The sequence below is a fragment of the Hyla sarda genome, chromosome 1 (genome assembly GCF_029499605.1).
Source record: "Hyla sarda isolate aHylSar1 chromosome 1, aHylSar1.hap1, whole genome shotgun sequence".
Taxonomy (NCBI): domain Eukaryota; kingdom Metazoa; phylum Chordata; class Amphibia; order Anura; family Hylidae; genus Hyla; species Hyla sarda.
This window is the reverse complement of record NC_079189.1, coordinates 380,094,896-380,122,767: the sequence shown is the minus strand read 5'-3', so window position 1 is coordinate 380,122,767 and position 27,872 is coordinate 380,094,896. Positions and strand designations below refer to the sequence as shown.

Sequence of the window (27,872 nt, the reverse complement as noted above, 5' to 3'; positions counted from 1 at the left end):
TTCTATGTGGGACAGTGTCAAAAGCCTTACTAAAATCTAGATATGCTATGTCTACTGCCCCTCTGCCATCTATTATTTTAGTCACCCAGTAAAAAAAATCAATAAAATTTGTTTGACACGATCTCCCTGAAGAAAACCCATGTTGTTTTTCATTTTAGATGTTCCACAATCCTATCCTTTAGTAGGGTTTCCATTAATTTCCCCACTGTTGATGTTAGACTTACTGGCCTATAGTTGCTTGTTTCCTCCCTACTACCTTTCTTGTGAATGGGCATGACATTTGCTAACTTCCAATCTTCTGGGACGACTCCTGTTACCAGTGATTGGTTAAATAAATCTGTTAACGGTTTTGTTAGCTTACCACTAAGCTCTTTTAATAATTTTGGGTGTATCCCATCAGGCCCCTGTGACTTATTTGTCTTCACTTTAGACAGCAAATGTAGAACCTCTTCCTCTGTAAAGACACATGCATCAAACAATTCATTAGTCTTCCTCCCTAATGGAGGTCCTTTTCTTTCTTTTTCTTCTGTAATAACTGAACAGAAGTATTCATTAAGGCAGTCGGCTAGCCCTTTATTCTCTTCTACACACCTTCCTTCCTTTGTTTTTAATTTAGTCATTCTTTGTTTTAATTTCCTTTTTTTATTTATATATCTGAAGAATGTCGTATCCCCTTTTTTCACAGACTGAACTAGTTTTTCTTCTGCCTGGCTTTAGAAGTTCTTATAACTTGCTTGGCCTCTTTCTGTCTAGTCTTGTAGATTTCCCTATCTTCATTGCTCTGGGTTGTTTTATAATTACTAAATGCTAGCTTTTATTTGAATTTTTTAGGATTTTGGGCACTTCTGCTGAGTGGTCTCTTCCCTTTTCTGTTTTTACTGACAAGTCTAATGCAATTTTCTGTTGCCTTCAATAATGCATCTTTTAAGTAGTCCCATTTCTCCTGGACTCTATGTAATCCATTCCAGTCTGATAGGGACTCATTTATGACTCCTCTTATTTTTGAAAAGTCTGTTTTTCTAAAATCTTTTGTTTTTGTGTGGTGTGACTCCTTCACTGTTCTTATATTAAACCACACTGACTGGTGATCACTAGATCCCAAGCTTTCGCCTCCAATAACATCATATACCAAATCCCCACTTGTGAATACCAAATCCAAAATGGCCTCCCTCAGGGTTGGCTCCTCAACCACTTGTTGTAGAGATAATCCCAGTAGGGAATTTAGAATATCTGTACTCCTGGCAGAACTAGCTATTTTGGTTTTCCAGTTTATATCCAGAAGATTGAAGTCTCCCATAATGATAACTTCTCCTTTTATTGTCATTTTAGCTATTTCTTCATCTAGTAGATCATCTAATCCTTTAACTTGGCCAGGTGGTCTATATATCACACCTACACAAGTTGCTGCATGGCTACCAAACTGCAACATAACCCAAACTTACTCTATGTTGGCCTCACTAACTTTTATTATGTTAGATTTTATGCTATATTTCAAATATAGGGCCACTCCTCCTCCTTTCTTGCCTTCTCTGTCTCTTCTGTATAAAGAGTACCCTGGTATGCATATGTCCCAGTCATTACTTTCATTAAACCATGTCTCAGAAACAGCCACTAAATCTACATTCTCAGATGCCATTATTGACCCAAGTTCATTGATTTTATTATCTAAATTGCAAGCATCTTTTTTGTAGACAGGACTCTGAGCTTGTTATGTCTTAACCTCTGTGCCACTGACATGTTCTGGCATTGTTTCGGGGGGCAATTGGGCTCATGGATTTTCACTCTTTTGCCCCCCCCCCCCTTCCTAGTTTAAATACTCCTTAGCAAATTCTTGGAATTGTTCACTAAGTACATTCGTTCCTTTGAGCGAAAGATGCAAACCATCTTTTTTGTACAGTTCCTTTCTATTCCAAGTAGAGCTATCATGAGACACAAAGGCAAATCTTTGCTCTTGACACCATTTACTAAGCCATAAGTTGAACTCCTAAATGCACCTCTGCATATGATTCTGAACATTATGCACAGGCAGAACTTCAGAAAATAAAACAGTGGATTCAAAATCCTGTACATCATTACAAAGTGTGATTAAAAATTCCTTCACCTCTGATACTTCATTGCAAGAAAGGTGATTTGTCCCTAAATGGACAAGAACATCCAAGTCCCCTTCCTTGCTTAAATGGGCACTGTCATGAAGTAAAAAAATTGATATGTTGTAGTACTTAAGTACTACAACATATCTCTAATATACTTTAATTTAAAAAAGTGATTTTAAACAAGTTTAAAATCACTTTTAAATTCGGCCACTAGGGGTCGCCCTCCTAGTGGCCGAATGCATTCGGCAGTGACGTCACTACTGAATTTCGACTCATTTAAGCCTGGCAATGAGTCGAAATTCAGGCACTGCGCTGCTCGCTCCCGCCTGTCAATCAAACAGGCGAGAGCGAGCACGCTGATAGCTGGGGCTGCGCGCATTGGCCAGCTCCACTGGCCTTGCGCACAGCCCCGCCCGCCCCCGTTACCCTGTCCCTGTGCCCACTAGTGTGCCTACGTTAGCCCTACACTATTTGCGTAGTGCTGCGCCTGCACAGTACTACGTTAGCCGCGTGCAAGGCTTTTAAATCTATTCCCGTACCCTGAGACTCTCAATATAGATTTAAAAGATTTAAAAGCCTCGCGCGCGGCTAACGTAGTACTGCGCCGGCGCAGCACTACGCAAATAGCGTAGGGCTAACGTTGGCAGTGCTAGGAGCCTGGCGTTAGCCCTACGCTATTTGCGTAGTACTGCGCATGCGCAGTACTGCGTTAGCTGCGCACGAGGCTTTTAAATCTGTTCCCCGTACCCTTAGAGCTGACAGGGACGGGGAACAGAGCCACGCTCAGCATTCTTGTGACATCGCTAGTGGTCACAGGGACCCCACTAGCGGTGATGGTAGTGATCGCGCTCGCGGGGGGCACATTTGACACCGCTAGTGGGCACAGGGACCCCGCTAGCGGTGATGGTAGCGATCACACTCGCGGGGGGCACATTTGACACTGCTAGTGGGCACAGGGACCCAGCTAGCGGTGATGGTAGCACTCGCGCTTGCGGGGGGCACATTTGACACCGCCAGTGGGCACAGGGACCCCGCTAGCGGTGATGGTAGCGATCACGGTCGCGGGAGGCATTCTTATGACACTCTGACATTAGACAATAGGGTGCCTCCAGCTGTTTCACAACTACAATTCTCAGCATGGCCTGACAGCTAATAGCAATCATGGCATGCTGGGATTTGTAGTTGGAAACAGCTGGAGGCACCCTATTAGATAAATAACACTCATGCATAGACGATGTGAGGGCGGAAGCAAGCGCCCAGCAAGGCATCAGTGACGCCGCGCCTGTTGGGAAGCACTGCTTCCTGCCCTGCTTTATAGAGCAGATTTAGAAGCACTAAATCTGCTCTATTAAAGCGATTAAAAAACATTTTTTTAAGCCAGGTAGGGGGTTAGGGCTAGATTACTACTAGGTAGGGACATATTAGATTATATAGTACTTGGTGGGAGCTACCCTTTAGCAATATTAAGAGAACGTCTTCTATCTCTTCTAGCAGCAGCACCTGGGAGACATCTCACAAAACCATTTTCCTTAAGCTCCACACTTCTTATGATTGAATCACCCAGCAACAGCTGCTTCCTTTCAGACTTCACTTTATCTTTGTTTGTCCTTTGCTGCAGTCTTGCTTACATTAGACATAGGAGTCGATGGTTCCTCACCCTCTGTGCTTGAGCCGATATCCATGTTGCCCTTACATTCTGAGAGTGCTGCAAATGAATTATGGAGAACCAAGGACTGTGGGACATGTCTTCTATCCACAACTCTTAGTCTTCCAGAATCTACAATAACCCATCTGCCATTTCTAGGAGTCCTCTGTGGCAGTGGCATTATAGCAGTCCCAGCCTGAGTTTTGTTTAACAGATATTTTAAATATCTCGGATTTTAAATTTGCAATTTCCTGTTGCAGTAAGGAGAACTGTCTACAGATCTGACAGCATCCAAACCTCCAAAGAGTGGGACATGAAATAAATGCACAACAATTCATGCACTGAACCAAGTTTGCCATTTCAAAGAGGAAATTTTTTAAAAACAAACAAATCTTCCCTTTTTTTAGATTGTATCCACCTCCAGCCTACCTCCTGACTATCTCCTGCAATATCTCTCCAATGCTCTTAGAAATAGCAGCACTTTGAATATGCAGTCTGATATGTAGACAAATAGACAAACGGCCGTGATTTATGACGGATGTCCACTCGGAATGCTATATAGTGGAAAATATACCAGACTCTTATTGTTATATATGTATTTTTTCCACCCAGTAATTCAATTAGTCTAGCTATAGTTGGATTCTCCCAGACGTATGATATATGCTGGTTATAAGGTTTTCCTTTCCATTTAAGATACCATTATTTTCTATGGGGTATTCCCAGACTAAATATGGAAGGTGCTGCATATCTTGATAAAGTGTGCATGCATGGCTGTGATGACTAGTAATCGGACCCTTCTTTGACCCAGCTGTATCATGTGATACATCAAATAATGTGCTCTCTTTCCGATATTTATATGGAGTGGTGAATATCTACCAATGTAAATGAATGTAACTCCCAGTAATTTTATTGATATGAATATGTTTGTATGATATGATTACTCTGTGGATATTGATGTATAAATGGTCATTGACCTCTTATAATGGTACATAAGTAATGCTTTTTAAATGCTCCTTTACTACTGTTGATCACATAATATTTATATATTGTTGACATGTGATGTCACTATGTAACCACCCTTAGCAGGGGGAAATCACTAATGGTGACCTCCTAAATTGTAGACACGGGGTAGGTTGAAACGTTGCACTATTTTTATGGATTGGATGAATGAATTAATCACCATTCAACATACGGTACATCACTTTCCAATTGTGCTATAAGGACAACACATGGATTTAATAAATACTTTCAATAACTGAAACAAAATACAATGCTTACAAAGTGTGTGTGCAACCATGACTACTCATACCTTAAACATAAATATATATAAATAAACAGAAAACACATAAAGTACAGTTTTGGCCACCACAATACAACGGTGCTAATTGCAATGTTAAGAACTGGTTATTATTGTACATTTCTCAGGTTCCTGATGACACAAAGTGCATCTCCGTATTTCTCGCAGCCCTGGTAATGCACTCGACCTTTGGCTTGAAAATGAAAGGAAATGCTTTCTTAAAAGACTTTCTGAAGTTAGCCCCCATGAAAGCATACACTATAGGATTGACAGATGAATTGGAATAACACATACAATGGGCAAAAATTTTTAGCTTGTAGGTTTCATAGCTTTTCTGAAAATTTGAATCAAAGGCTTGAAACAAAATGAAGAGCTGGATGGGTCCCCAGCAGATGGTAAAGAGTAGAACTATTACCACCACCATCTTGGATATCTTTGCCCGTACTGCCTCAGATCTCTCTATCAAGAGCTGAATCTAAAGGAGACAAAAAATAGAAAGGTCTTCAGGACAATAATGACAAGTAGCAAAGCAATGAGCTATATTATATGGGATGGGCTAGGTATTGCAGTTCATCCTTATTTAGATGAATTGACCTGTTCTGCATTTCAAGGTACTGTCATTTTGATGTCTGTAAAAGGATGCCTTTAAAAAAGCAACATGCAAAATGTAAACTGAGATCCTTTGTTAACTATTTATTAGTTTATTTTTAGGATTTAGCTTGTAAATAAGCAACTACCCATATTGGCATTATGTTTAAGAAATTGCTAAAATTAAAAGATTTTAATATAATGTGAGAAGCATGATTAAAGGCAAGTTTTAACCTTTAAGAAGCTGTCTATGGTTTCAAAAAGTAACAAAGCAACTTACAAACATAATGTTATAAGCCATAGTGCAAAAATCCATTATTAGCTAGGCTTGTAGCCGTGACCTGCGTCACACTCTCTGAAGGAAGAGCTCCTATCCCCCTCCTCTTCTGTCTGCTGAGGACCAGATCATTGATGTAAAGAGTGAAAGCTCATATTATTTCTCCATAGATTATAACCTCTTGGCAACCAATGATGGATCTATCCGTCATGGTGCTGTTAAGCCTGTAAGGAGCAGTCTCCTGGCTCAAACCTCCTCCCTAGCCAGCAACCCCCAGCTGATTTCAATAGCTTATGGCCGCCTCTAATAGCCATAATGCGGTGATATCTGCAGTTGACTATTAAAACTTTAAATACAACTTGACAGCGGAATTAGATGCAGGTTACAAGTATCGTTGGTGGTACAGTGGGTCGAAAACATTGTCCTGGCAGACATAGCTTTTATTTGAGCCTCCGTGGCTGGCGATCTGTTCATATTATTATTAGAACCTGTGGCAGGCTCTAGCAATACAGCGCAAATTTTATGGATCAGTGCAGTTCATAGGTACTGCAATGATCTGTGTGAGCCATCTAATTATGTCTCATACAAGTCCCTTAATAAATGTAAAAAATAAAGTGTAAGAAAAAAACAATAGCGTTAACCCCTATATAAATTAACCCTCTTCTATAATGACATTTGAAATCACTCCCTTTTTCATAAACTCATAAACATAGTTGGTATCACCACAAGCAGAAATGTCCGAACTATTTAAATATAATATTAACAAAATCACATGGTGAATGGCGTAAACATAGAACAACAAGCACCAGAGTTGCGTTTATTTCTTTATCACATCCCAGAATCATTGAAATGAACAGTAACCAAAAAGTCTGATCAATACCAAAATGGTACCAATCAAGATCACAGAGCAAAAAATTAGCCCTCAAACAGCCCAGTATATGGATTTTTTTTATAGGGGTCATAAAAGGGCAATAAAAAAAAAATACAGATCTAAAGAGTCAAGATAACATGTTAGTTTGACCATAGTAATTGGCATAAAATAAAATAAAAAACCTTACATTTTCAAAATAGCATTTTTTTCAATTTCAGTGTGTAGATGAAAAAACTAACTTGTCCACAGGATCTGCAATAAGTAGCTGATAGCTGGGACCCCCGAGATCTCATGGACAGGACCCGATGCTTAGAGAGAAGCGTGTGCTAAAGACGGCACACGATCCATTCATTTCTATGGGAGCGCCAAAGAGTACAGCACTCACCCACACTCCCATAAAAATGAATGGAGCATGTGCCATCTACCTGAGTGAGCCGGGGTCCTGTCCCGGAGATCCTGTGGATAGGGGATAAGTTAACTTTTGCTGGTATGCTCCTTTAAATGGAGAGCAAAAACAAAAATTCACTCAGTCCTTATAGGGGTACTCCTGTTCCCCGGCATTCTGAACATTTTTTTCAGAACGCTTGGAGCAGGCGGCCATGATTATGACATCAAGGCCATGCCCCCTTGTGAAGTAACACCACACACCCTCCATTCATCTCTATGGCAGGGAACGTGGTGACCGTCACGCCCCCTACCATAAACATGAATGGAAGGGGAGTGCTCTGATGTCGCAAGGGGCGTGGCCATGATGTCACGATCACAGCCGCCCACTCCAAGCGTTCTGAACAAAATGTTCAGAACGCTGGGGCACGGGGGTACCCCTTTATGGGGTTAAGGCAGCAGTAAGCCTTTCTCAGTCACAATAATTTCCATCGGAACAGGCTTACTGCTGTCCTATGTGAGAAAGGTTTCCTGCAGCCTCAAAATCTTTTATTTCTTTTTATGGAAAAAGGGGGTGATTAAAATTTATATTGGGGCATTGTACTGATCAGTTCTATCGTCAGTCTTCTTATACAGCCTGCCTAGGCAGACCATACAAGAGGAACAATCCCTCAGCACAGGATTGCACTCCAGGGTCTGATGAGCTCCCAACCCACCGGAATCTGTTATTTTCCTATAACCAATGCCAATCATAGCATCTTAAGCGTAAATAGTGAACATCATGATCGCTGATGTCTCTAATTAGCTATATGTCTCCTTCTGCTGCTCACTTCATAACCATGCCGTAAATGTTTGACACTGTGTATTAAGTTCCAGCCTGCAGCACCATCCATTTAAAGTACATGTCCTTAGGGGTTAAAGAAAGTGTCCCATCAGGATGGGACCACATGTTCGAGCATGACCATGTATACCATTTATTTTAATTGTAAGATCTGCTGCATGTCCCTTCTGTAGCAGAAATGCTGCAGATTTTTTAAAGTGCGTTAGGTGTAATCCACTGAAGATTTTGTAGTAGATTTACTGCAGATTTGTAATGGGCAAGTTGGCTAGGGTCTCTTGGCTATGGATATTGATGGATTTTGGTGGATCTTTTTCACAGCGTGTGGTTGAGATTGTTTTTTTTTATCTCATCTACTTTGCTGCTATTGAAATGCTGCAGATTTTCTGCTACATTTAAACATAGTGACACATCGAACATAGTAACATTCTGTAGAAATAAAAAGAAAAAGGACCAACGGACGGCACCTCGTGTATTACCTCTAAGATATCGGATGGTGAGTGGGGGGCAACTCCACGGAGCTTATAGATGGCCGCTCACCTTAGAATGAATATAAATGCACATGTAACCCACAATTTAGTGGGGGTATCAGTGGTGCGAGTCGCTGCTATGCCAGTGGGTTGCAGGAGAAGACAACAGTCATCCTGGGAGTGAATTGCGAATGCAAAGCAGAAAAAAACCTTGAAGAATGGTGCTGCAGACTCTTGTGCAAGGATGAGGCAGATGCCAGAAGTAGTAGAAAAGTCCTCAGCAGGACATTTTATTATATAAAATACTAAACGGACAAGATTACTCGTTTTGGGAGGAACCTCACATCCTCGCATCAGGATAATGTCAATGGTAACAGGTTTATATAGCCCAGAAATGGGCGCCAAAACAAAGGGGAGGGGTGTACATTATGAAGTTAAAATCAAGTAAAATATACAAAACAACAAAAGCATAGAATACACAGCATAAGTATACATTAAAATACATATCAAGTAAAAAATGCCACATATTTATACAAGATCCTATGCTTGACATAATTAGCAACTGCTGTAGAACCCCAGTGGGCCGGAAGTGGTCGCTGCGGAGTGTGAATGGTGTAAACAATGCGATCCCTGTGTGGAGCGCAGCAGAGTCAGGCTGGTTGCTCAGGACACTTCGTTACGCTGTGTGGTCACGTGATTGTCCCTCGGCCAATCAGCTGATTGCATGGTCTGAACTCGCTTGTCAGTGTGAGTCATTTTTGGATAGCGCTGTCTGTGTTGTGATCGCGCTACAGGGAACTTACTCAAGTGTCTTGGAGGGGTTGGGGGGTTGGAATGTAAGATAGGACAGAGAGTAGTCAGAGGCGTATAATGCCAACATAGTTAAGGTAGTAAATTTCATTGACCCCATAGCATGAGTGTAAGGAGTTGGAGTATTAGATATATGTAGTGCCAGTATAATAGGCCAAGGTATACAACAGTCGAATATAAGAGCAGTATACATGTGTGAAAAAGATAAAAATATGGTAGAATGGTACCAATTACATTCTGGGCAGGAGGGGAAATGTGCATGAATAAAAGTATGCATAATTGTATCATAAGCAGTACATAGTAAACATATAAATATGTACAGGACTCAGAATTAAAATATAAATAGTATAATAATTATATTAGTAATAATAAAAAATATAATAAAATAATATTAATGATAAAAAAAATAACAGAGTCCAGTTAAAACCAACTGTGCCAATGAAATAATTGACATGACTATAGGGAGCATTCAATCATTTTGTTGAGGCCTGTGGGAACCAGGGTTTGAAGTTTGTATATCCAATAGTTCTCTCTCTTACGGAGGGTGTTGGACCTATGTGGGTTATCCTTGGATATACTTTCTATAGGGGTAATGGAGATGACATTAAAGTTTTGGCCATGATGCTGAGTTATATGCCTGGAAACATTATGCAGGAGAAAGCCATTGGTGACATTGTTTCTGTGCTTCGTTATTCTTTCTCGCACCTAATGGTTCTCCCACATATTGTTTACCACATTGGCATTCTAGGAGGTATACCACATATTGAGAAGAACAATTTAGCAGTATTTTAATCTGAAAAGTCTCTACCGTGGTTCTAGATGAGAAGGTTTTAGTGCGGTGGTTCAGATTAGCACAGCATTTGCAACAGACATGCCCACATCTATAGGAGCCTGAGGTCGAGAGAAAACTCACGGGTTGGGGGTTGTGGGTTCTGAGTCTACTGGGGCTATAATAATACGGAGTATTTTGCCTCTCCTAAACGTAACACCAGGTTTCTGGGGGAGAGGGACTCGTAAAAAGGGGTCGTTCATAAGGATAGGCCCTGATTGTGCAGGATGTCTTTAATATGTTTGTGTTCCTTGGTGTAGGTGGTAATAAAGTTTATCGACCAGTTTTTTTCACTATTCGTGGTTTCACAATGGCCTTTGGATATTTCTTCGCCTTAAACCTTCCTTTTAAAATATCACTTTGATCTTTAAAATCATTAAAATTGTAACAGTTACGCCTAATGCGTTTAAATTGCCCATAGGGTACATTTATGAGCCATTTTTTATAATGTGAGCTGGTAAAATCCAGGTAGCTGTTTTAGTGTTTAAATATCCTTTGCCACTGTGAAAAACAACAACATCTAAAAATTCTGCGTTGTCACTGAAAACATTGTATGTATGTCACGATTCGGCTGGCTGGAGGTGGATCCTCTGTGCCAGAGAGGGATTGGCGTGGACCGTGTCGGTGGACCGGTTCTAAGTTGCTACTGGTATTCACCAGAGCCCGCCGCAAAGCGGGATGGTCTTGCAGCGGCGGTAGCAACCAGGTCGTATCCACCGGCAACGGCTCAACCTCTCTGACTGCTGAGATAAGCGCAGTACAAGGGAGTAGACAAGAGCAAGGTCGGACGTAGCAGAAGGTCAGGGCAGGCAGCAAGGATCGTAGTCAGGGGCAACAGCAGGAGGTCTGGAACACAGGCTAGGAACACACAAGGAAACGCTTTCACTGGCACAATGGCAACAAGATCCGGCGAGGGAGTGCAGGGGAAGTGAGGTATAAGTAGGGAGTGCACAGGTGAGGATACTGATTAGGCCTGCTGCGCCAATCAGTGGCGCAGTGGCCCTTTAAATTGCAGAAACCCGGCGCGCGCGCGCCCTAAGGAGCGGGGCCGCGCGCGCCGGGACAACACAGACGGGGAACGGGTCAGGTACGGGAGCCAGGATGCGCATCGCGAGCGGGCGCGTCCCACGTCGCGAATCGCATCCCGGCTGGGAGTAATATCGCAGCGCACCCGGTCAGCAGGTCTGACCAGGGTGCTGCGAATGAGAGGACGCTGCGAGCACTCCGGGGAGGAGCGGGGACCCGGAGCGCTCGGCGTAACAATGTAAAAGGGAGACCCCAGGTGTTATTGTTCAGAAGGCATAAAAATGTATCAAGTAAAACAGTAGACCCATTCCAAATAAAGGAAATATCATCAATAAAACATTTAAAATATACACAATGTTGAAATAAATGATGTGGATAGATGAAGGTTTCCTCAAACAGGCCCACAAATAAATTGGCGAAACTTGGTGCCACTGGAGACCCCATTGCGGTGCCTGTATGCTGTGCATAAATACATTTTTGAAATTAGAAATAATTATGCTTTAAAATATAGTGGAGACCTTTAAGGATAAAATCATGCTGTGCCTGGGTGAGGTCGGGTCATTATTAAGGAAATAGGCCACCGCATTAATCCACTGATCATGGTCAATCACAGTGTATAAGGAAGTAATATCCATTGTGACCAATAGATATTCAGTCTTCCATTCTGCTTTTAAAATGAACAAAATAAAATCAGTAGTATCTTTGAGATAAGATGTCAGATTAAAAACATATTTATGCAGCAGTAAATCTAGATATGCGATAAATTGGAGCACACGGAGCCTATAGCGGATACAATAGGAAGGACTGGTGGATTTTCAGTGTTTTTATGTACCTTTGGTAAATAGTAAAAAAAATAGGCAAGGCAGGTTCATGAATGAGGATAAAATCTTTTTCGGATTTGTTTAAAATGCCCATATTGAAACCTTAATTGACCAATATTTTCAATTCGTCAGTGTATTTCTTATTATGGTCCGAGGGTAGAATTTTGTAGAACTTGGGGTCAGTAAGTAATCTATTGGCCTCCTTGATGTATTCTTCTGTATTTAAAATGACCACCCCTCCCCCTTTTTCTTCTGGTCGGATCACAATGTCATGATTCTCAGTTAGCTTTTTGAGTGTCTGATGCTCAAGATGAGATATTTGGTGTCTTTTTTTCGTGAGACTGTACACCCCTCCCCTTTGTTTTGGTGCCGTTACCATTGACATTACCTTACCCTGATCTGAGGAAGGGAGGGTTCCTCCCGAAAGGCGTAATCTTGTCCATTTATTATTTTATTCAATAAAGTGTCCTGCTGAGGACTTTTATTTACTACTTCTGGCATCTGCCTCATCCTTCCACAAGAGTCTGCAGCACCATTCTCCAAGGGTTTTTTCTGCTTTTCATCCACAACATAGTAACATGTCTTTCTATATTATTATTATATGGAAAAGTACATTTCAATCTTCCATTGCTTTTACAAATGGAAGGTAATATCAGTGAATATATTGTATATAATAATGATTTGCATGGGCAGTAAATCTGGCATACTTGGGAATGAGGGGCATCAATATAAGATCAATTTAATACAGGAATATACTTGAAAAAAATCACAGAAAAAACACTAAGACTTAAACTTTATTGAGCCTTAATGAGGTTTAATCCGTCACCCCTTTTATTTAGTTAGTCTGTCTTTAATTGGTCCATTCCCTTTACCCCTATTCTCCATTATCCCATATCTTCCGGCCCCCCTCCCCTCCGTGTCCTCACTAATTATCTAACTCTGTGTCTTATTACAGTATTATGATCCTATAAGCTCTTGAATACTACAGAGTGAGCATTGATTGATAGCTCAATCTTCTACCTGTTAGGAGCCGGTGGCGACTGCTAATTAAAATAACCAAATATTAGCCAGCCCTTCCAACGTTTCACTGGCACCCCAGCTTCGTCAGGAAAGTCTGGTGGCTCATCCTTTCCTGACGAAGCTGGGGTGCCAGTGAAACGTTGGAAGGGCTGGCTAATATTTGGTTATTTTAATTAGCAGTCGCCACCAGCTCCTAACAGGTGGAAGACTGAGCTATCAATCAATGCTCACTCTGTAGTATTCAAGAGCTTATAAAAGACAAGCACAGGAGTTAAGGAGCCCGTTGGCAACTGTGGTTTTAAAGTTAGTGGTGGTGTCATTACACCAACTTGTAGAACCATACAATGATGTATATCACAGTTTACATTTTAAATGGATTAATAAAAGGTACATTTTAATATTGGGGGGTACTTAGTTTAAGGGTTCCCCCAGGGGGGGTTCCCCTAAAATTGTTGTTAGTGATGCTGTTTCCGGCACAGAGGTGAGCACAGTAACAACAAGACCATTGAAGCATCTGTATCTAGGAAGGTATGTACCTGATTGGGTGCTCAGCCCCTAAGGGAGGGTCTTTGGTTTACATTTAACCCCTTAAGGACCGAGCCCTTTTTCACCTTAAGGACCGGAGCGTTTTTTGCAATTCTGACCACTGTCACTTTAAACATTAATAACTCTGGAATGCTTTTAGTTATCATTCTGATTCCGAGATTGTTTTTTCGTGACATATTCTACTTTAACTTAGTGGTAAAATTTTATGGTAACTTGCATCCTTTCTTGGTGAAAAATCCCCAAATTTGATGAAAAAAATGAAAATTTAGCATTTTTCTAACTTTGAAGCTCTCTGCTTGTAAGGAAAATGGATATTCAAAATATTTTTTTTTTGGGTTCACATATACAATATGTCTACTTTATGTTTGCATCATAAAATTTATGAGTTTTTACTTTTGGAAGACATCAGAGGGCTTCAAAGTTCAGCAGCAATTTTGAAATTTTTCACAAAATTTTCAAACTCGCTATTTTTCATGGACCAGTTCAGGTTTGAAGTGGATTTGAAGGTTCTTCATATTAGAAATACCCCATAAAAGACCCCATTATAAAAACTACACCCCCCAAAGTATTCAAAATGACATTCAGTAAGTGTATTAACCCTTTAGGTGTTTCACAGGAAGAGCAGCAAAGTGAAGGAGAAAATTCAAAATCTTAATTTTTTACACTCGCATGTTCTTGTAGACCCAATTTTTGAATTTTTGCAAGGGGTAAAAAGGAGAAATTTTTTACTTGTATTTGAAACCCAATTTCTCTCGAGTAAGCACATACCTCATATGTCTATGTTAATTGTTCGGCGGGCGCAGTAGAGGGCTCAGAAGGGGAAGGAGCGACAAATGGTTTTTGGGGGGCATGTCACTTTTAGGAAGCCCCTATGGTGCCAGGACAGCAAAAAAACACACATGGCATACCATTTTGGAAACTAGACCCCTCAGGGAACGTAACAAGGGGTAAAGTGAACCTTAATACCCCACAGGTGTTTTACGACTTTTGCATATGTAAAAAAAGATAATTTATTTTTTTACCAAAAATGCTTGGTTTCCCAAAAATGTTACATTTTTAAAAAGGGTAATAGCAGAAAATACCCCCCAAAATTTGAAACCCAATTTCTCCCGATTCAGAAAACACCCCATATGGGGGTGAAAATTGCTCTGCTGGCGCACTACAGGTCTCAGAAGAGAAGGAGTCACATTTGGCTTTTTGAAAGCAAATTTTGCTCTGGGGGCATGCCGCATTTAGGAAGCCCCTATGGTGCCAGAACAGCAAAAAAAAAACACATGGCATACCATTTTGGAAACTAGACCCCACGAGGAACGTAACAAGGGGTAGTGTGAACCTTAATACCCTACAGGTGTTTCACGACTTTTGCATATGTAAAAAAAAATTTTTTTTTTTACCTAATATGCTTGGTTTCCCAAAATTTTTACATTTTTAAAAAGGGTAATAGCAGAAAATACCCCCCAAAATTTGAAGCCCAATTTCTCCCGATTCAGAAAACACCCCATATGGGGGTGAAAAGTGCTCTGCTGGCGCACTACAGGTCTCAGAAGAGAAGGAGTCACATTTGGCTTTTTAAAAGCAAATTTTGCTCTGGGGGCATGCCGCATTTAGGAAGCCCCTATGGTGCCAGGACAGAAAAAAAAACACATGGCATACCATTTTGGAAACTAGACCCCTCAGGGAACGTAACAAGGGGTTAAGTGAACCTTAATACCCCACAGGTGTTTCATGACTTTTGTATATGTAAAAAAAATATTATTTTTTTACCTAAAATGCTTGTTTTCCCAAAAATTTTACATTTTTAAAAAGGGTAATAGCAGAAAATACCCCCCAAAATTTGAAGCCCAATTTCTCCTGAGTACGGCGATACCCCATATGTGGCCCTAAACTGTTGCCTTGAAATACGACAGGGCTCCAAAGTGAGAGCGCCATGCGCATTTGAGGCCTAAATTAGGGACTTGCATAGGGGTGGACATAGGGGTATTCTACGCCAGTGATTCCCAAACAGGGGGCCTCCAGCTGTTGTAAAACTCCCAGCATGCCTAGACAGTCAGTGGCTATCTGGCAATACTGGGAGTTGTAGTTTTGCAACCGCTGGAGGCTCCGTTTTGGAAACAGTGGCGTACCAGACATTTTTTCATTTTTATTGGGGAGGGGAGGGGGGCTGTGTAGGGGAATGTGTATATGTAGTGTTTTTTACTTTTTATTTTATTTTGTGTTAGTGTAGTGTAGTGTTTTTAGGGTACAGTCGCACAGGCGGGGGTTCACAGTAGTTTCTCGCTGGCAGTGTGAGCAGCGGCAGAAAATTTGCCGCAGCTCAAACTTGCAGCCGGATACTTACTGTAATTCTCCGCCCATGTGAGTGTACCCTGTACGTTCACATTGGGGGGGGGGGAAACATCCAGCTGTTGCAAAACTACAACTCCCAGCATGTCCGGTCGATCAGTGCATGCTGGGAGTTGTAGTTTTGCAACAGCTGGAGACACACAGGTTGTGAAACACCGAGTTTGGTAACAAACTCAGTGTTTTGCAACCAGTGTGCCTTCAGCTGTTGCAAAAGCTACAACCCCCAGCATGTACGGACAGCGGAAGGGCATGCTGGGTCTTGTAGTTATGCAACAGCCGGAGGCATACTACATTGGCTGGGGATGCTGGGGATTGTAGTTATGCAACAGCTGGAGATACACTGGTTTGCTACTTAACTCAGTGTGCCTTCAGCTGTTGCAAAACTATAACTCTCAGTAGTCACCGACAGCCAACGGGCATGCTGGGAGTTGTAGTTATGCAACCACCAGATGCACCACTACAACTCCCAGCATGCACTTTAGCTGTTTGTGCAAGCTGGGAGTTGTAGTTATACAACAGCTGAAGGTACACTTTTGCATAGAAAGAATGTGCCTCCAGCTGTTGCAAAACTACAAGTCCCAGCATGCCCATAAGGGCATGCTGGGAGTTGTGGTGGTCTGCCTCCTGCTGTTGCATAACTACAGCTCCCAGCATGCCCATTTTGCATGCTGGGAGCTGTTGCTAAGCAACAGCAGGAGGCTGTTACTCACCTCCTGCTGCTGCTCCACGATGTCGCCGCACACATCAGTCCCTCGCCGCCGCCGTCGCTCCTGGGGCCCCGATCCCAACAGGGACGCCGGGGATCGGGGTCCCCAGCACCCGGGGTGCACGTCCCGCACCAGCTCACGTTCTCCGGAAGAGGGGCAGAGCGGGTTGCGGGAGTGACACCCGCAGCAGGTGCCCTGATTGGTCGGCCGGGAAACCGGCCGACGAATCAGGGCGATCGTGAGGTGGCACCAGTGCCACCTCACCCCTGCTGGCTCTGGCTGTTCGGGGCCGTCTCTGACGGCCCCGATCAGCCAGTAATTCCGGGTCATCGGGTCACTGGAGACCCGATTGACCCGGAATCCGCCGCAGATTGCTGGACTGAATTGTCCAGCGATCTGCGGCAATCGCCGACATGGGGGGACATAATGACCCCCCTGGGCGATATGAACGATTTCAGCAGGCATCCGGCCCCGGCTCCCCTCCGTCTAGCGGCGGGGGCCGGAAATGCTCAGGGCGTATCCATACGCCTTTGGTCCTTAAGGACGTGGAAACGGGGGCATATGGATACGCCCTATGTCCTTAAGGGGTTAAACTGGGTATGTGGCCATCTCGGAGATGGCAACCAGCAGCTCCTATCAACTCTGCTCTCCATCTGGCCATCAAGGATCGTCTCTTAGCATCATCTAGCCCGCTGATCGTCCCCTGATGAACGGAGGGGGGGCGTGATACACGTTGGAATATCTCATTCTGACCCATAAGTATAGGTCTTTGTGCATTTGTTTGCCATCAGCACACAAGGTTACTGTTACCTTAAAACCAACTGTATAGCCCATAGCCCATGCATGGATCTAACTTGTATCTGATGTTGGATTTGATAAATGTATCAGTGAATTACACCATTTGGTGCACTTGGCTGCTTTGTTTGTGATGGCACAATATCTATGTAGTATTTGTTTGCCTGATAGTTACTGAAATACTATGCATGCATGCAGGGGGGCAGTTAGAAACCACAGGGCCCCGATGCAACAAAATTGTCCTGTCCTGAATATAATACTGCCACATACTGTACCCTCTAAATATAATACTGTCACATACTGTACCCTCTGAATATAATACTGCCACACACTGTACCCTCTGAATATAATACTGCCACCCACTGTACCCACTGAATATAATACTGCCACACACTGTACCCTCTGAATATAATACTACCACACACTGTACCCTCTGAATATAATACTGCCACACACTGTACCCTCTGAATATAATACTACCACACACTGTACCCTCTGAATACAATACTGTCACACACTGCACCCACTGACTATATTACTGACACACACTGTACCCTCTGAATATATTACTGCCACACACTGAACCCTCTGAATATAATACTACCACACACTGTACCCTCTGAATATAATACTGTCACACACTGTACCCACTGAATATAATACTACCACACACTGTACCCTCTGAATATAATACTGCCACACACTGTACCCTCTGAATATATTACTGCCACACACTGAATCCTCTGAATATAATACTACCACACACTGTACCCTCTGAATATAATACTGTCACACACTGTACCCACTGAATATAATACTGTCACACACTGTACCCACTGAATATAATACTACCACACACTGTACCCACTGAATATAATACTGTCACACACTGTACCCACTGAATATAATACTACCACACACTGTACCCTCTGAATATAATACTGCCACACACTGTACCCTCTGAATATATTACTGCCACACACTGAATCCTCTGAATATAATACTACCACACACTGTACCCTCTGAATATAATACTGTCACACACTGCACCCACTGAATATAATACTGTCACAACTGTACCCACTGAATATATTACTGCAACACACTGTACCCACTGAATATATTACTGCCACACATTGAAACCCTCTTAATATAATACTGTCACACACTGTACCCCTTGAAATTATATATACTCCTCATTATCCTGTTATTCCCCTGCTCTGGGACTCCATCCTCAGTCTCCTCATCATTATACCCACTCTGCCCCCCCCCCCCTTCCCTTCCCATCCTCTTTCTGCTCATCATTGCAATTCTTCTCCCCGGACCCCGTTCCTTATTATTGCAATCTCCCCCCGGACCCCATGCTCATTATTGGAATCACCCCCCTCCCCCTGGACCCCATGCTCATTATTGGAATCTCCCCCCGGACCCCATGCTCATTACTGGAATCACCCCCCTCCCCAAGACCCCATGCTCAACATTGGAATCACCCCCCTCCCCCGGACCCCATGCTCATTATTGGAATCACCCCCCTCCTCCTGGACCCCATGCTCATTATTGGAATCACCCCCCTCCCCCAGATCCCATGCTCATTATTGGAATCACCCCCCTCCCCCGGACCCAATACTCATTATTGGAATCACCCCTCTCCCCCGGACCCCATGCTCATTATTGGAATCACCCCCCTCCTCTTGGACCCCATGCTCATTATTGGAATCTCCCCTCGGACCCCATGCTCATTATTGGAATCACCCCCCTCCCCCAGACCCCATGCTCATTATTGGAATCACCTCCGAGACCCCATGCTCATTATCGGAATCACCCCCTCCCCCAGACCCCATGCTCATTATTGGAATCACCCCCCTCCCCCGAACCCCATGCTCATTATTGGAATCACCCCCCTCCCCCGGACCCCATGCTCATTATTGGAATCACCACCTCCCCTGGACCCAATGCTCATTATTGGAATCACCCCCCTCCCCCTGGACCCCATGCTCATTATTGGAATCTCCCCCCCCGGACCCCATGCTCATAATTGGAATCACCCCTTTCCCCGGACGCCATGCTCATTATTGGAATCCCCCCCTCCCCCGGACCCCATGCTCATTATTGGAATCACCCCCTCCCCCTGGACCCCATGCTCATTATTGGAATCACCCCCCTCCCCCTGGACCCCATGCTCATTATTGGAATCACCCCCCTCCCCCAGATCCCATGCTCATTATTGGAATCACCCCTCTCCCCCGGACCCCATGCTCATTATTGGAATCACCCCCCTCCCCTTGGACCCCATGCCTATTATTGGAATCTCCCCTCGGACCCCATGCTCATTATTGGAATCACCCCCCTTCCCCAGACCCCATGCTCATTATTGGAATCACCCCCCTCCCCCTGGACCCCATGCTCATTATTGGAATCTCCCCCCGGACCCCATGCTCATTATTGGAAGCACCCCTTTCCCCGGACCCCATGCTCATTATTGGAATCACCCCCCTCCCCCGGACCCCATGCTCATTATTGGAATCACCCCCCTCCCCCTGGACCCCATGCTCATTATTGGAATCACCCCCCTCCCCCTGGACCCCATGCTCATTATTGGAATCTCCCCCCGGACCCCATGCTCATTATTGGAATCACCCCTCTTCCCGGACCCCATGCTCATTATTGGAATCACCCCCCATCCCCCTGGACCCCATGCTCATTATTGGAATCACCCCCCATCCCTCCCAGACCCCATGCTCATTATTGGAATCACCCCCCCGCCCGGACCCCATGCTCATTATTGGAATCACCCCCCTCCCCCATGCTCATTATTGGAATGACCCCCCCTCCCCCATGCTCATTATTGGAATCACCCCCCCTCCCCCATGCTCATTTTTTGAATCACCCCCCTTCCCCATGCTCATTATTGGAATCACGCCCCCCCATCCCCCCATGCTCATTATTGGAATCACTGCCCCATGCTCATTATTGGAATCACCATCACCGCCCCCTAGCTCATTATTGGAATCACCACACCACCACCAGCCCCCCCCCCTCGCAACCCCGTCCTCATTCCCCTTTGATCACACCACTCCCGCACCCGATCCCTGATCTCCCCTCACCTTCCCGGAGATCCGTGATGATCAGCAATGCTGTGCTGTGAGGCCGGGAAGGCTGCAGACACTGTTCCACTGCCGGGCATAGCTATCGTAAGAGTCAGAGGCCGGTGACACGTCAGGGGCTTGGAGTGACGTGCGTGCCTATGCGTGGCACGTCTAGTACTGGCAGCGGTGGGCCCAGGCCGGCAGGCTGAGCCCAGGGCCGGACCGCTGCAAAATATAAGTATTGTATAGTGCAATGACACTACCTCTGCAGCATATAAGTATAGTATAGGGCAGTGGCAGGGGGGCCCTGCTGGCCCCCCAGTCTGTGGGGCCCGGTCGCAATTGCGACCTTTGCGACCTCTATATCTACTCCACTGCAAGCATATGTCTATGGTATACTATCTATTGCGCATTTGGATGTGGTATACTGTCTAGTGTGCTTTATTTTGCTTGGCAGCTATTGAAACATAATGCATATACATGGCTATGGTATATTATCTATTGTGCATTTGCTTGCCTGATAGCTGCTGAAGTACTATCCATGCATTAAGTGAATAATACACCTGTTGGACATAACAAAAAACATCTGTGGCTATCCATCTGCATGAATATCTGGTAAGTTACGCCCCTGTTGGGGTAGAACTGCAGGACATTGCATAGAGCTATCAATGTCTGTGCAATCCTGTTTTATAAATAATTAGTTTCAGCTCAACTATAATAGTATTGTTTCTATCTTTTGCACTGATCCTATAGGCCATACTTTATTCAGGGGACCTAGTCTCTCTAAATTATAAATTTCTAGCATCATTGGGAAAGTATACCTTCCATGTGTGAGGGAGTATCCCTATATTGCTGTTTCTGTCTCTCACCATTGACCATTACCTATAGCTCAGGGTATCCTCTCCCTGTCCAAAAAGCTATTTGGGGCACCCCAGTGAGATAGAGAGTCACTCTCCTCTATTTTTCCCATATCATAGGGTATATAGGTTCAGAGCAGGATAGGTTACGGTGCGGGGCCGCCCTTATCAGGGCGTAAACTCGGTCAAGGATTAGGGGTAGTGCGAGGGAACAACAGGGAGACTGTGAGGTAGTGGCTATCTACATCATCTAGGCCTGCTGCATCCCTGGTTAGGTCATCCCTTGTCTCCCCCTACCTCTCCCCCACCTTTAGATAGGTGAACTATCATTCACACTTCTATATCTTATGTGAATGTCAGAGCTATGTGATTATTGCATTGTTTTATCATAATTCTTTCCTCTTTATTTGCCCAATCATCGTGACTTGGACCCTAATTCTGGTTCCTGTTGTCTTGTGGCTTATAACTAATTTTCTTGGATGGTTTCTGAGGACCCTTGGGGTTTCCTCTTTTTAATGGCTCAATAAAGATTAAGGCTTAGTGTTTTTAAGGTGATTTTTTGCATCAATTCAAGATCTTTCATTTTCCAGAGTCCCTAGACTTACCTGATAGCTGTTGTCAATAGGCTCAACAACTGGTCTGCTCATCCTTTTCAGCATGAAGGCATAGCACACACATATAGTTATCAAAGGTAAGAGGTAAACTGCAAGGAATGTGTATAAAATGAAGGCTTTTTGATGTGCAGCAGTTGGAAAGGCTTCTATGCAGTAAGTCTGTGGTCCATACCAGTACCCAGTACTCAGTTTTTGGTACATTGCACAAGGAATGGATAGTACAAAAGAGCCTGTTAACAAATAAATATTAGATGTAAAGGATAATCTAATAACGAATGCAAGTTACATTGTTATTGACAGCAAGTGATATATCTTCTTGTATGTTCACAGTTCACATTGTATACTTGCCTTGTTATATTCCATCTATTAGGGTGCATTAACACCACGGTTTGGGCCTACGGGGAAATTTAAACAGCCACTGCTGTATCCCCTTCATTTGAATGAGCCAGCTGTAGCCAGATAATGACTTTGGTCAACTCATTTTTGCATTGTATTAGTTTTATTGCCGGACTAAAAACTGCAGCAGACCACAGTTTTCAGACCGTCAACAAGACCAGAGTCACTATCTGATTCATAGTGACTGGTTCATTCAAATGAAGGGGATCCGGGGGGATACAGCAGTGGGCGGGAAATGTAGCCTTAGGCTGATCATATACCATAGAGGGAAAAAACACCATAGATAATGTATGATATTTTTTTTTTAATGAAAAAACACTTTGGCTAAATGTTAGCTGGAAGTTATCAGGAAAATATAAAATGCTATACCCACTATGGTTTTTTGTTTATGGCATTTTTTTTCTCATTAGGGATTTGTTTTTTGGGTCATTGGTAATACTATAGCTAAGGTGTTTTTTCACCTAGTTTGTATCATAGACCTCTATAAATTTATTTGTTCTGTCTAATAAAAGCTTGAGTAAATGTGTGCTTTTTTGTGGCTTCTTTTACATTTAATAGAAATCCTTGAGTGACATGATCAAAGAATCACACAACCTGCAATAAGAAAAATGCAATTGAAAAAAAAAAAAAAAAAACGCTGTCATACGTGTGGCTTTTTTTTCAGGCCAATAATAAAAAAAAAAGCATGTGAAGGAGGCCTTACACTATTTCTCATACCACTAATGAGCAATAACAACGTGTTATTGATTCTGTCAGAGATACTACACGTTACACTCTCATGCATTTAAAACATCCTTATTCCAATACTTCTTATCACTATGGTTACTGAAATCATAGTACTTGTGTGTGTTTTTTTAAATGAATGCAGTAATACCATATATTAAGACAAATTTCTCCATAAGCCATCATTAGAATGCACTTCCACGTTCGAAATTTACATTACTCTTTATTGACAATGTTTTTAAATTACAGGAATGAGAGGGCATAAAGATAGACAAGAAGAGGAGAAATCAGTAATAGAATTTAAGATGATTTCCATTACAGCAAGGACAAAATTATCATGAACCCTTTCACAAGCACTTTAATTTAAAGGGAAGCTCCATATTCATGGGCTTGTAAATGAATGCATTGTAACAAGCTTAGTTAAATTATTTGCTGGACATTTTCTTTATTTGAAATTAGAATTTATGTGAATTTAAATAATATACTTGACATTTGCCTTACATAGCATATGAGTCATAACTGACCACCATGTAAAAATAATATAAATCTATCTTCAGACAATTGTTTATGTTCACTCAGTTTGTAATTTAAGCCAATAAAGACGCAAAAAAGAAAAAAAATATATACAAAATCAGAAAAATATATTATATTGCAAATAAAAGAACAACTGACTTTAGGGATGACCTGATCATTATATAATCCAGAGATCTGTTCAGGGATTATGTTTTCATATCTAGACCTTAACTATAACAAGTGAGTGCTCCAATATGTCTAAAGGAATTTATGTTTCGAAATTTCACTCTTAAATTCCAGTGCAACAGAATACCATTGCTTGCAATGAGATTCTACTGCACAGTACACACTACGACATTTTAGCAGCGGACGTTCTGCTGCTGAAATTTCACTGAAAATGGTTTTGTTTATTCTTTAGGCAGAATCCATGCAGCTGACATTGTTGTCTATGGGGACAGCAATGTCTGCGCAGTCCTAGCACAGACTAATTCAGTCGGTGCTGGCTGCACTCGAATTCTCTGGCTGGGGATTCTGTAGTGTGAACTTAGCCTAACTGTAAAAGTAATGAGACTATCCTGGATCACATGGTATTTTTTAGAGGTTAAGTGTTATAAATGTTTTAAAAGGGATCTGGATGTTCTTCAATATTTTTCAAAATTAGATGGCTGGAGGTGATGTACCGTATTATGTTTAGAGATGAGCGAATCGAATCGGACGAATTTGAATTTGTTACGAATTTCCTGAAAAATTCAATTTGTAACGAATCCGAATATTGCCGTCAGTCGATAAAACGAATCACTTCATTAAACTCCATTTAGTGCGGTCCAGGCCAGGGGATCTAAAATGGTGGCTACACGTATGAGGTCATGGGGCAAGGAACTCTGGGAAGGTGGTTAGGAGGGTTCACCCTGAATCACATGCGGCATGCAGCCTATCAGCAGCCAGCCCTGTGATGTCACAGCCCTATATATTCAACAGCCATCGCTGCAGACAGGCATTTCCTGAGAGAGCAGGCAGTGTCTGTCTGGGTGTGTTACTGAGAAAAAAGATCTTTACGGCGGTGAATCAATTCACCTGAAGCCCACATCACTGCAGGCAGGCAGATAGACAGGGACAGTAGAGAGAGAGAGAGTACACTTTATGATGCAACTGTATTGGGGTGTATTACTCTAAAGCTAATAGGGGACAGTTAGTGTGAGCAATAAAAGACCTAGTCACCTGCCTTTAAAGCCTAATTCAGATGTAACCGTATTGGGGCGTATTTTGCTATAAATGTAATATATATGCACTCAGCGATTTTAAATTTTTTCCTGTTTAACTCATAGGGGCCAGTTATTGATAAAGGCCATAACAACCTACACACCTGCTTTTAATGCTTAATTCAGGTGTAACCATACTGGGGCATATTTTGCTTTCCCAAGTGTAATATACACGCACTCAGCACTTTTAATTTTTTTCCTGTTAAAGTCATAGGGGCCAGTTATTGTTAAAGGCAAGAAATACCTACACACCTGCTTTTAACAACTAATTCACGTGTAACCGTACTGGGGTATATTTTGCTATCCTAAGTGTAATATATTCGCACTCAAAGCTTTAAAATTTTTCATGTTAAACTCATAGGGGCCAGTTATTGTTAAAGGCTATAAATACCTACACATCTGCTTTTAACGCCTAATTCAGGTGAAACCATACTGGGGGAAATTTTCCTATCCTAAGTGTAATATATACGCACTCAGTGCTTTTACGTTTTTTCCTGTTAAATTCATAGGGGTCAGTTATTGTTAAAGGCCAGAAATACCTATACACCTGCTTTTCACGCCTAATTCAGGTGTAACTGTACTGGGGCATATTTTCCTATAATAAGTGTAAGATGTACGCACTCAGATGTTGTACAAGTATGTCAGGCAGAGAAGTGCCAGGACATGCACAGAGGAGTGGCAGAGGCCTAAATTCATCAGGCGCAGGCAGAGGTCGCAGCAGAGTAGGGGCGCGTGGCAGCAGGAGTTGCAGCAAGAGGTCTGAGCACCCAGTGTCAGCTAGCGGTTGTGTCTTGACCAGCAACCCAGCAGCCGTGATTGAATGGTCAACTCGGTCATCCATTTCATCCCAAATGACATCTGACACCCCCAGTCAACAGTTGGTGGGTTCCTCAGACTCAACCCTCAGTTGGCATGGCCCGGGAGCAGCCCTGTCCTCCAACTGCCTCTGTCCTATGTAGTTCCCTCACACAGAGAAGTATTGCATGTTGTTGGCTCAGATCCACTATACAGCGAGGACGATCAACTAGAGGACCATCAGCAGCTACTGCCCATCCAAGAATTGGAGGAGACATCTGCCGTTTCCTCTGCTTGACGGGAAAGTGGTGATGAGTAGAGTGTCGTGGGAGGTGGTGTTGTGAGCGTTCAGGCTCCTGAAACAGACACCATTCAGGAACTTGAGGATGACATCAGTGACATGCAGACACAACTCGATGATGATGAAGCCGATCACACTTGCGAGCCGGGTGCAGAAGGGGCTTCATCATGATAAGGAATAGAGGGTGAAAGATTGCCTGTGAGGCATCAGCTGAGCCAGCAAGGTGGTAGCATGGTTGGGAGTCAGCATGGTGGCAGCAGTGGGAAGTCTGGAGCCAAACATGCACGGGGTAGACCACCTGCTTTGCGGCAGCCTACCTGCCCAAGAGGTAGTGGAGCAGGGGTTCCCGGAGTCGGTGGCAGTAGCAGTCAGTCAGTGTGGACTGTTGGGGAGAAAATCAGCTACTCGGCGGTGTGGCAGTTTTTTTTATCATAGAAACATAGAATGTGTTGGCAGATAAGAACCATTTGGCCCATCTAGTCTGCCCGATAATCTGAATCCTATCAATAGTCCCTGGCCCTATCTTATATGAAGGATAGCCTCATGCTTATCCCATGCATGTTTAAACTCCTTCACTGTATTTGCAGAGCAGTTTAGCATGGCCACATGCAAGATGTGTCGGCAGAAGGTGAAGCGTGGCAGGGTCCCAATATTGGCACCAGGGTCCTGCGTCAACATATGCAGCGTCACCATCAAGTGGCCTGGGAGAACCATGGCTTTGATGTGGTTGCCCAGCCTGCTGCAGCAACCACTGCATCTTTCCCTGTTTCAGACTGCCAAGGCTCCACCACCTCAGCCGAAGGGAGCTGTCTGTCATTTCCATCCTCTTTTGGTCCAGATGCTCCTGCTCCTCCTACTTCTCGTCAGTCATTTCGGCAGCAACCCATCACAGAAGCGATGTTTAGGAGACAGCAGTATGCGCTCACCCATCCATGGCATAGAAGATAAATGTGCTCCTGTCCAAGTTGCTGGTGCTGCAGTTCCTCCCTTTTCAAGTGGTGGACTCTGCACCTTTCAGAGGACTGATGGCTTGTGCTGAGCCGAAGTAGAGAGTCCCAAACCGTAATTTCTTTTAGAAAAAGGCAGTATCAGCCCTGCACAAACATGTAGAACAGAAGGTGAGCCAGTCCTGGAGCCTGTCAGTGTGTACCAAAGTGCACGGCAGCGCCGACGTGTGGAGCTGTAACTACGGTCAGGGACAATACATGAATGTGGTTCCAGCAAAGCCACACCAGCAACTTGGCCAGGTCACGCCGCTTCCGCCTCCACACTCTCACACCGTTGGTCCTGCAACAATGTCTGACTCTGCCTCCTCATCCTCCGCCATGTCCTCAGCCTCCACTGCACAGACAAGTCTCAGTGCCCCTCCACCAAACCATGTGTTCAGGGCATGGAGGTGTCACACTGTTCTTCACATGGTTTGCCTTGGCAAATGAAGTCACACAGGGGAGAAACTGCTAAAAGTAATTCATCAAGAAATCAAATCATGGCTTTCTCCTTGACAATTTGAAATGGAAACCATGGTGTCCAACAATGGGAAGAAAATCTTGTCTGCACTGCATCAAGGAAGACTGAGCCATCCGCCCTGCATGGCACACCTGTACAATCTGGTTGTCAAGCGTTTCCTAACGTCTTCCACCCAATTGCCCAACACATCCTAACAATCGCAAGGAAACTTTGCATGCACTTCAGCCACTCGTACAGCACAAAGAACACCCTCCTTGAGCTGCAGCATCATAACGTACAGAAAAAGGCCATCAACGATTTCTTGATGATCCAAGTCCAACATTATTAGTCAGTCGCCAGGATTACGGGATAAACCACGTCATTCCACTGCTTCATTTCCAACAACAGATGGTGGAAACGATGGCTGATCAGGGCACTGGAGACGTGGTGCCTACATCTTATGGCACCATGAGCCCTGTGGGGGCTGAACTGGAAGACGAGGAGGAGGGGGACAGTGGAAAA

The 27,872-nt window shown here is 43.5% G+C and overlaps 1 protein-coding gene across 4 annotated transcripts in view; it reads right to left on the bottom strand.

The window, feature by feature from the left end:
• Positions 1-5,020: 5,020 nt before the first annotated feature.
• LOC130275885 (G-protein coupled receptor 54-like) overlaps positions 5,021-27,872 on the bottom strand; it is a 218,165-nt gene continuing 195,313 nt past the window's right edge. For all 4 annotated transcript variants that reach the window (XM_056524506.1, XM_056524507.1, XM_056524490.1 and 1 more), the window contains 2 exons: positions 21,909-22,147; positions 5,021-5,510 (listed from right to left, as the gene is read on the bottom strand). In XM_056524506.1, the coding sequence (XP_056380481.1) occupies positions 5,160-5,510; positions 21,909-22,147 (590 nt within the window). In that variant the 3' untranslated portion in view covers positions 5,021-5,159. The remainder of the gene's footprint in view (positions 5,511-21,908; positions 22,148-27,872) is intronic.